The 11,026-nt window shown below is 32.5% G+C and overlaps 1 protein-coding gene across 1 annotated transcript in view; it reads left to right on the top strand.

Moving 5' to 3' along the window:
- Positions 1-11,026, top strand: part of LOC144978333 (apoptosis inhibitor 5-like) — a 29,028-nt gene that overhangs the window by 12,579 nt on the left and 5,423 nt on the right. Inside the window, exons 6-12 of the mRNA XM_078924226.1 lie at positions 404-469; positions 1,648-1,842; positions 4,200-4,375; positions 5,015-5,108; positions 7,297-7,416; positions 8,143-8,195; positions 10,748-10,866. Of these exons, the coding sequence (XP_078780352.1) occupies positions 404-469; positions 1,648-1,842; positions 4,200-4,375; positions 5,015-5,108; positions 7,297-7,416; positions 8,143-8,195; positions 10,748-10,866 (823 nt within the window). The remainder of the gene's footprint in view (positions 1-403; positions 470-1,647; positions 1,843-4,199; positions 4,376-5,014; positions 5,109-7,296; positions 7,417-8,142; positions 8,196-10,747; positions 10,867-11,026) is intronic.

The following is an 11,026-nucleotide window of genomic DNA, read 5'->3' on the forward strand; positions in this document are numbered from 1 at the left end:
AATCTATTAAAAATTTTAGAATTCACAAAAATAAGGGTGCATACTTTGAGGCATTTTAAGTTCACATAGACTTCTTTCTCAAAATTTGTTCTTTGTTTTTTAAAAGTTTTACAGTGCTTGCGGCATATTTAGGTCATATCAGCACCATAAATTTGCTCTTTGGTATAATTATAGATTTTTATTTGTTTGTTTGTTTAATACCTGTAGCAGGTGTGGTCTACACTTGTTCAAAGCTGAGAGCCAAGCTTGATACGTGAATTACAAATATCAACTTTATGCTAAATTTGATCTTGGTAACTCAAGAGTTGCCCCTCATTACCAAAGATCCCATTGTTTCTATTCCTGAACATCCTTAGGCAGACCAAATGACTTTATTACCCTTTAAATATTTGATTTGATGCAGGCTTCTGACCCAGACTGCGTGGACAGATTACTTCACTGTATCAAGTCAGCAGGCCCCATGTTTTCTGTAAGTATACACTTGTGATTTTGCATCTTAAGCAAGATTTTCTAGAGATAGAGAAAGAAGATAAATTTTAGTCTTAATCATATTGTTTGACATTAAAGAACATTGAATATGTTTTATTCCCATTTACCATTTGATTCTGCAAATAAAAAATACAAAAGGCAAACATTGTGGACTTTTTGAGGATTACACCGCAGACATCAGCAATTTGGACTAGAAATGATTCCATCAAGATTCAGATCATTTGAGGGACTCGGTGGTGATAATCGTTTATGGGTTCTGCGTTTTTTGGGGATTTTCTAAGAAATTCTCTTCTGATTTTGTGATGTCCATCACATTCTTCAAAGAAAAAAAAGCTCAGGCCAAGATAAGATCTGTAGATAAATTGACATAACTGTGTTTCCAATCATAATTTGAGACTTTTTACTAATGGCCTTAGAGCATGACTTTGAGTGACAGGTCATTTTTAGGAAGTCAGATAGACATGCTGGTTCCATAATAGAAGTGACACAGACTAGTGGTTGTCGTCCTTTGTAGATTGTAGACTATCACACTGTTTGGGTCAAGAATGGGTTTCAGCTATAATTTATGTATTAGTCAAGTGAATTTTACCAGTGTCTATTCGCAAACATTTCTTACAAGCGTGTTGGAATTCTGTTGCCTAGTTATTCTATTTCTACCTCTGCTAAAGCCATATATGTTTCATTTCTAGTTAGTCAGGATAGAGGATATTTTAGTTATTGCCAGCAGCTTGTTGATGGGGTACTGCGGTATATCTTTTCATCTATTTCGAGGAAACTATAGTTTTCTTTCAATCTTCAACTCATTAAAGTTAATAATATTGAAATAGAAGGAGTATAATGAATTAGAATTTGCTCAAACATGTTACGCATATAGTACTTCAGACTTTGGGGAAAACATACAAAATTACAAAGACTAGATGCATTTTATAAAGTGTGGGAAGGAGTGTAGATGTTTGAATAAAAATGTTATAATGTTCCGAATGTATAAAATTTTTTAAAAAAATGCAAATGAAGTTGTATTATCAGTGAAATAGGTATAGATAATGAAATTGTGAAACCAATTTTATTTGATTCTGGGTCTTATTATTTCTGTAAGACACTTTTAACTCACATGAAATATCCTTTGATTAAAAAAGTAAATGTCCTTCTCCTATCCAGAGAAATGTCCACTCAAAAGAGTTTGTATTATATGTCTGCGACCACGTTCTGCCTGCTCTGAAAGACCTTGCCAGTCCAGATGAAGAGACAAACATACAGTTAGAAGTCCTGAAGATGTTTGCTGAGATTGTAGAATTTTCTGGTGAATTAGAAGAGATGGACAAGCGTCTCAACATCATATACACATCACTTTTGGTTTGTGCTTAATCAAATTGAATGATTTTGAAATACTTTTTATTTTTTTAATAGACTGTTGATAACTTAGGATTATTATTACATCAAAGTTTAATTTTGAAATATTTCAGTATTGAATATGATCACTACTATTAAATTTTCAGTTCTGGGCAGGGTCCTTTGACGCTGTGACTTCTATACAATTATATCTGTTTTCCGAGTTATTTTCTGTCTTTGTCTTGGAACAGGATTACTTAGCATGGGTCAAAGTTTGCCGGTGTACGCCGGAAATGCAGGCGAATGAGAATATCTAGGCAGGTCTTGCCATTTGAGGTAGTTGATAGTTCACCTGCATATTCCACCATTAATAATAATAATAATAATAATAATAATAATAATAGATCTTTATTGTCCACAAATATGGCAATTTGTCATTTAGTTACACTTGTCATAACGTTATATGATAACTATAACATTGAACAGACACCTCTCTCTCTCTCTCTCTCTCTCTCTCTCTCTCTCTCCTCTCTCTCTCTCTCTCCTCTCTCTCTCTCTCTCTCTTCCTCTCTTTCTTTCACGCATGCGACATACACAACATCAACATTTTCATTTCATTTTCAATTCGTTACATTCTTGGCAATTCAACACCAAATATTATCATCATTATCAATTGGTCACTTCATCTAGCCTAACATTAAACAAATTAATCAGTCAATCAGTCAACGCATCAATCCTTGGTTTTGCTGTACCATATGAAATATTCAACATTTTTATTGCTGATGGAACGAACGTTGATTTATACTTGTTAGTTCCACATTTAATCTGACAAAAACTTCTCCCAGATGGCAAAATATCAAATTCATGGTATAAAATATGTTTTTTTATTGTTGGTAATTGAGAATGCTTTCCTTTCTATTGCTTTTCCATGAATTCTTTCTACTTCATCAACAGGATGGTTTATTATTTTTGATGCCTCTTTGTAATTCTAAATCATCATACAATGCTTTATATAATATTAAGCGAAGGATAGGTCTTCAAGGGGAGCGACATTAAAAATGATGAATTTTGACCCAGTTTGCTAAAATTAGATTTTGGTGGGATGTTGTCATGTGACCATTTGTCTCTCTCTCTCTCTCTCTCTCTCTCTCTCTCTCTCTCTCTCTCTCTCTCTCTCTCTCTCTCTCTCTCTCTCTCTCTCTCTCTCTCTCTCTCTCTCTAGTAGTGATAGTCGTAGTAAGAGTATTAGTAGTAGTAGTTGTAAGAGTAGTAGTAGTTATCAAATTGTGACTTATTGAAATGATTGGCTAGTGCTATTAAGGGGGGGGGGGGGGGGGGGGGGGGGGGGCGGAGCGACATTAAAAATGATGAATTTTGACCCAGTTTGCTAAAATTAGATTTTGGTGGGATGTTGTCATGTGACCATTTGTCTGCATAAAAAATTGCATGAGAACTTCATCTTCAGTTTTTTTCGACTCAAAATAACGTATTTTGTGACCCATAGTATGGTTAAATCCTGCCCATTTTTAGTTTCAGTGGACTGATTTCATGAAAGAATATCAAATAGTCCTTATTACTAAGTAAAGGCAAAAACATATGAATGAAAAGTAAAATCTCTCCTCTATCTTCAACAACCAACCACTTTGTTCTTAATTATGTCATGTGGTCACAATCCAATCAGAGAGCGAGAGGAGAGTTTTTCCCTAAACTCGTTTACTTTGACTTTTAAATGCATTTTTCTCAAAACTGCAATTTTCGTCACTAAAAACCTATATCCTTCCTCAGTTTTCAACCAATCTTCTTCAAACTTTCTACAAATGAGTGTCATACAAATACGCAGGTCCTCTAGGAGCCGGGTTTTTAGGGGGAAAAAATGTTTTAATCGTAATTTGAATAATGTAGGGGAATAATCGAGTAATAACTTTGAACTTAATTTTTAAAGTTTCTAATTAAAAAATTAAAAATCTGGCTTCTAGAGCCTCTTTATTTTCCTTTTTTCTACCTCTGGCCAAAATATTATAGTAATCGGTTGATAAACAAAAAAGCCTTTGACTTTTAAAGATTTGTTGTTTATTTTCCAATATGACGTTGTTTCCATAGCAACGGGCAACTTTTTTTGAAAAAAATTATATGCAAGCATCCCTCCCAAACATATACCTTATGACTGTGTATAGAAGTTTAGGATATTTCATCAAATTAAAAAAATGACCCTTTAGTGTCGCATTCCCCCCCCCCCCCCCTTTGTGACCTCCACCAATGGGATTTGGAAATCACAACCTTAGTACCATATTACTTTTGGCTTACCCCATCTATTTTTTAATCATAGCACTTATGATAACCATTATTACAACGTTACTATTTCCATTTTTTCCCTCATTCAGGATTACATGCCTTTACCCCCGTCAGAGGACAGTGAAGAGAATGCTACAGAAGACCCTAAGTTGAATTTCTCCCAAGTGGAATGTTTGATCTTTGCATTCCATCAATTAGGCAGGAAGTGCCCTGGTTTTCTCACAGACGAGGCAAATGCTGACAGATTGAAAGACTTTAAAATTAGGTATGCCATTTGATCGTTTTGTCTGGGAAATTTTAAGGAAGAAGAATTTGGTATCTCTGCATAGAAGATTCCTTTTTTTTCTATGGTTGCCTTGAAAAAGGGTAGCTCATATTTTTGATTTCCAACTTTTAAAGTTTCATTTTCTGAATTGCAATAGCTATATATATGAAGCTGTATCAAAGGGTAGTTTAATAATAATAAAAAAAAGTTGAAACAAAATTACATCAATATTGAGTTATTTTGATAAAAACTATTGATGTGTAGTTTTTATCAGTTATGTCTAGGTTGAATGATGAAAAATGATCCCAAATATTTAATTTTGAAAAAAAAATTGGGCCTGGCATCAAAATATTTTTTTTACAGTGTTGAAAAAGTTTGGACATAGTATTGGCTTTTTTTTCATCACTTGGACAAGCAATTCTTTATATTATTATTTTTTATTATTATTATTATCATTGTAATTGTTATTATTATTAATTTTTTTAAATCACTGCCACGAGCTTACAATGCTGGTGTCTTTTACTATGGTAATTGTTATCTTTATTCTTAACAGATGCAAACAAATCTTTATCTAGTCATCAGTGTTTTTTTTTGTTTTTTGTTTTTGTTTATGACTTTGTCATGTTGACTTATTTTCAGGCTACAATATTTAGCAAGAGGAAGTCAGATTTGTATAAAAAGATTAAAGGAAGCCTTGCAAGGAAAGTCTGGTGATGCATTGAGGCAGGAAGAGGTATGGAGTTTGAATTTTCAAAGCATTGAACTGTGTATTGTATTCAATTTCCTTCGTTCATTTTGAGGCATTGTCAAGTACATTGATGGTATTGAAACAGCAGAATTGTACTATATGCAGAGGCTCCTACCCTTCCGCTTTTCACGGAATAATTCTGCTTAATTGGTCTACATTCCGCATTCAAGGCAGAAATTCTGCATTTCAATATAGGGAATTTTTAAAAAACATGTCTAGTGAGAAAAAAAAATGTTTAAAAAGTGTGAGTTGTGGTCTATTTCATCATCATCATCTATGGTCAATCAATACCAGGCATGCCTATCATCCCGGAAATTTGTATAAAATAATAGCTGTCCCGGAAAATACGGAAGTTTACTTTTTATCCTGGACATTTAAAAAATCAACCATTATACTACCACCACTACAACTACCACCACCACATACTCATCCCTACCACCACTACTACAACTGCCACCACCACATTGTCATCCCTACTATCAGTACTACAACTACCACCTCATCATCCCTACATACATGCCGAATCTTACGAATTTTAGACAAATTTCAAATACTAAATTTTATGGAAAATTAAGAATTTTTAATTCTTAGTAATACTTAATAATATTAATAATAATAAGGAGAAGAACAACTACTACTACAATTACTACTACTACTACTATTACTACTTTTATAATGATAATAATAATAATATTGTGGTTGTTCATACACAATTTCAAAAATTACGAATTTCCTTGTCAAATTACTAAAAGTTGACATAAACAATACTAAATTTGAAGTTTTCAATTTGGCATGTCTGTCCCTACCACCACTATTACGATAACTACCAGCGGGTGGTTGGATGGGAGCATCACCCTTGAATCATATACCTATGATGTTCGCATGGGTGTACGATCCGATAGTGATGTCGTTTCTTCTTCTCTTTACTAGCCTATCCTGCTTCTTTGGTTTGTGATTGTATTTTTGACAGGGGATATTTTTTTTTCTGTAAATCTTCTGCCTGTTTGTTCTTGGTTATTTATAATTTAGCTTATATCTTTAGGTTATGATTTTGATTTACATTTGTACTATTTTTGTTAGATTGCTTGTTTTTTTTGTTTCAGCGGTCTCTCATATAACCTCATTTGTGTTGGAAGAGACCTAAAGCAATAAACAAACAAAAAAAACGATAACTACCACCATATCATCATCCCTACTATCACTACTACAACAACTACCACCACATCATCATCACTACCACCACTACTACAACTACTACTACCACCACATCATCGTCCCTACCACCACTACTACAACAGCTACCAGCATATCATCATCCCTACCACAACTACTACAACAACCACCACATCATCTTCCCTACCCTACCACCACGACTAAAACTACCACCACATCATCATTCCTACCTCCACTGCCACTGATGATAGTAATAAATTATTTGAAAATCTAAGGAAAAAATTCACTTAGATTAATCTTTATGAGTTGAATAATGTAAAATTAACCAAAAACTGGCGATTTTTTAAGAAAAGCCGTAATAGTTTCTCAGAGGTTAAAAAGAAACTGGACAGAGTATGAACTTTGTCCACTCTTTTTTGGCACTTTAAAAAGCTATAACTGCTGTAAGTTTGATGCAAGATTTTGTTTTATCTTTCATTTTTTTAACCCAGAGAAATTGAAAGCAAATGTTTCCTTAGTTTTCCAAATAAATTTGTATTGGAGTATATTTTTTTTTATGGCAAACGTAAAAAAAAACAAAACCTCTGACCATTTGGTACATCCTGATATACAGATTTTAATTTTTTTCTTTATTTTAAGTAGGGGAGAATGGAAATGTGGCTTTTTTAATTAGAAATGGCTATATGTTCGAATTAAAATAAATTGCATCAACTCCGGAGTATTTAATAGTGAAAATTCATGTAGAGAGCATTGAAAATAATTTTTTGGGGGTTTATTGCTTGTGACAAGTCTGTAGCTACTTTTTTTTTTCCCCCAGAGAACTAAGAATTTGAAAGATAATTCAACTAGACATGCCAGAATATGATTTTGAAGTCATGTTTACTCGCAATGAAGTTTGCGAGCTATGTTTATCACTCATAGTTTTCATTAAATTTAAATTTTAAAATTTTAATAGTTAATTAATTGCACCATGTTGTTATATATATCCCTTACAAACTAGAACAAGAAAAGAATTGTCGCCCTCAAGTTGTTCACTAACATCACAGCTCTAGTCAAAGATTTAATGCACAATCCACCTTCCTACAAAGTCGTCATCACTCTTTCATGGAAACCTACCAAGGTGAGTCAGTTTGATTGTCAAACTATGACGGAAGGACTATGAGAATGACTTGAAATAAAACTTGGCTTTATAGTCCTTGCTTCTGGACATTATCTGCAATTTGTGATTCTCAAACAAAATTTGCTTTGGGTGCCTCAAAGTCAATTCATTAATGTTAAACGCAAAATGATGTAGTTAGTTATCCACTTATTATAAAAGACCGATATCATTTTCAGGGATGCCCGTTTTTTTGGGGGGTTTTTTTCTTTTTGTCTAAAGCCAAAAAACTGGCTTTTTGAAATTTTCCAGCTGACCTTGTTCAGTATTGGTTAGTTGGAGTTTTTAAAGATGCAAGCTTCAATGTTAAGGGGAAGCTAGATGGATGTGTCTCTTTTTCTATGATTAAAATGTGATTCCATTTGATGAAGAGACACTTTGCAAGAAATATTTTCATATATGCTCTTTACGAGAAAAAATTTCATTTTAGTAAAGGGCATCCCTGCATTATTATAACAACATTGTTTTATTTATTCATTTTAAAGTATTTTAAGGACAATGATATTTTTTTAAAAACAAAACTTTTTTGTTTTGTTTGTTTATTTTAGTGTTGCTTGTCTGGTGTCCATGTATCTATATTTGTAATATTTTCTATTGATTTAAGTAGTTATTATTGTGAAAACATGTCCATGCCACCTGTAGCCTGTAGACTCAAGTGAAAAAAAATGTTTTTCTTTTAATCAATGATAGGATGCCAAAAGTTTGGATGTGTCAAGCAATGGTAGTTCAGCACCTGTTGCTGGGTAAGTGAATATGCCATTTTGCCAAAATTATTACCTTTCAGAATGTGAGTGAGGCTTAGGTTTTTTACTAAATCTTTGTTTGCTTTTAATTTGTCAATTTTATTTTTTTAATAAATGTTTTTTTTTTGAAAGACGAAATGGGATCATAAAGATTCCATGTTTTTTAACTCAACAAATTTTTCATTAACCTGTACAAGCTGAGTCCAGGTCTTTGACCAAATCTTGATCTCAAGCCCCACGGCTGAGAAAATGAAATGCTACAAATTTGTAGAGAATCATTACATCTCAAAGTTAGATGATCAATTTAGTCACTAAATATTCATAACTTATTTTCAATATTCTAATTTGACTTAAAATATGCCAAAATGGCAACTCACTTCTCAATTGAATTATAAACTGTGTCATACAACACACAACAAATAGACTCTCGATGGTTACACTTTTTTTTCTTTTCTTTTTTTTAAACTCAACGATCAAGCTCCTGCTTTCAACAAAACAAATATTTATGACAAAAAAAACCCCAAAGGACCAGCTATAGTCAGATCTTTAAGTGGCGCATGATTTTCTTCTTTTTCTCAGCTGTCCTTCAATGCAAAGTTGCAAAAATTTGTACGAACCTCTGAATCAGTTTTTCTTAATTAAAAAATATTTTTTCGTGAATTTAAAAACATCGGGAAATGGTTTCGCTTAATACAGCTATATTAAAATTGATAACAGGTAAGGATCGGAACTTATAGAAGATTTACATTATCAAAATTATGAATTTTCCGCTTATCCATTTTGAAGGAATTCGTTAAAATGGAATGTCCGGTTAATTGAAACAGAAACGATATACATACAGTATTTGAATATGAAGGAATGAATGGCAGTTTTTAATTATCAGACATCTTCATTTTATAACTATCTATACACATTACTGGTGAATACAAACGAAAGTGAACATTAGGCGCTTCAAACATTATTTTGATTGCAACATTTTCAGAAAAACTTGTGTTTATGCCAAAGAGGATTACATAAATTTAATCTAGACTGGTCAAAAGTAGAAATTCATCAATTTATGATACAGTGTTTCCACAAATATGTACATGTGTTCAACAATGATAACAACCAAGAAGTACTGGATACATCAATCATCACACTCTGATGATGAGGATGATGAATAGGAGAAATGGAACGACTATGGAAAGATTCCCAGCATCACTCTATACAATGAAATGCAATTTTCCTCCAGTTTGTGAAGGTTGAAGTGATCATGGGCCATAAATAATAAATTCAAAATTTAATGCAAACTACATAAGTGGTAAGTTTATAACAGTTAAAGCGAATTGTTTTTATTCGGAAACAAATATGATGTGAACCCATAATCACTAGTCGGAACTACCATGTCAGCACGAGATTTTTTAGAAAAACAATGAATTCATCTCATCCTTTTTGGTGCCTAACCTGTTTATATATTTAACAGTGTAAAATCTCTAATTTATGAAAGCGGTTTAGAATTAATTTTTTTTATAGGTCTCAAAGAAGAAAACTTTTTTGATATGGCATCAATACGGTCCAATCTATATTCAGTTAAAAGACAAATTGATTCAGAGGTTGACACCATTTTTTACAACTTTTGATAGAGGGACAGCTGAGAAAAACCAGACAAAACACGCGCCATTACTAAAAAAATCTGACTATAGTTTGTAGTTGGAATCTTCAAACTTTTGAGGAAGGTGAAAGTTTCATTATATCAAACAGGATTGTCTTAATAGCAGAGGAAATATTATGAAAATATTGGTATCTCTCGATTCTAAGTTGTTATCTATATTGCTCAATTTCCAGTTTAATTAAGATAATTCAGATAATTGAAGAATATTCTGATACCTTCAATTTAAAGTGTTCTAAAATTTGTTAAATATTTTTGGACAAAAGATAGATGTAGTATGATATACAATGTTCTGCTTTGTTATATGCATTGTTGATTGTTTCCAAAATATGAGCTTTGATAATCATACCATTTTGGAATGAAATTATATTATGAAAACATCTTTTATTATCTCAGGATTTTTATGAATTAGATATGCAATGTCAAAATGTTGTGACAAGGATAAGAATCAGCAAGCAGTTCATTTAAAGTTCAGGAAATTTAGAGGAAAATGAATTAAATTGACTTTTTGCTTTTAGAAAGGTTTCAGTGGCATTACTTTTTTTGTTCTTAAGCAATGCCCAATGTCGTTGCTCACTTTGAAATAAATATATTGGAAAATGACCAGAGAACAGATTAAAACACTGTGTGGAATTATTTATTATTTGCTCAATCCTGTTGAATTAAATATTATGTACGGAAGATATGCTCTTTTGAAAAATCTTTTTCTTTGTATTCTGTGTTTAGCATGTACTGACTTACCACAGTTTATAGACCATCCTTGTCACAGTCTGCCAACTGGACACGAGCTCTCAATAATATCAGTACAATTGGCAATAAAACTTGGTTATATATTTCATGGCAATGCCAAGATTTTAATTTTATTAATTTTCTTCCTTCTTTCCATTAAAAAAAAAAATTAAAGTCAAAAGCGTCCCAGCATCACACCGATCACATTTGAAGGGTCCAATGGCAAGAAGAGCAACCCAAAACAAGCACGCAGTCTGTACCAACCACCCAGTGGAAAATTTTCCGACAAAGCAGGTAATCAGGCATATATCAGTGATAGATATAGATTCTATTTTGTCTGGTATTCCACAGCAGAATTATGCAATTTCGGGATTTTCTCAGAAATTTTTAGATTAGCTGTATTTAAAATAGAGAAAATCATATGGAGAACAAGAATTGTATGCTGAGAAAGAAA

This window comes from Berghia stephanieae, chromosome 8, assembly GCF_034508935.2.
Source record: "Berghia stephanieae isolate SIO BIC M18660-M18661 chromosome 8, UCSD_Bste_1.3, whole genome shotgun sequence".
NCBI classification, from domain to species: Eukaryota; Metazoa; Mollusca; class Gastropoda; order Nudibranchia; family Aeolidiidae; genus Berghia; species Berghia stephanieae.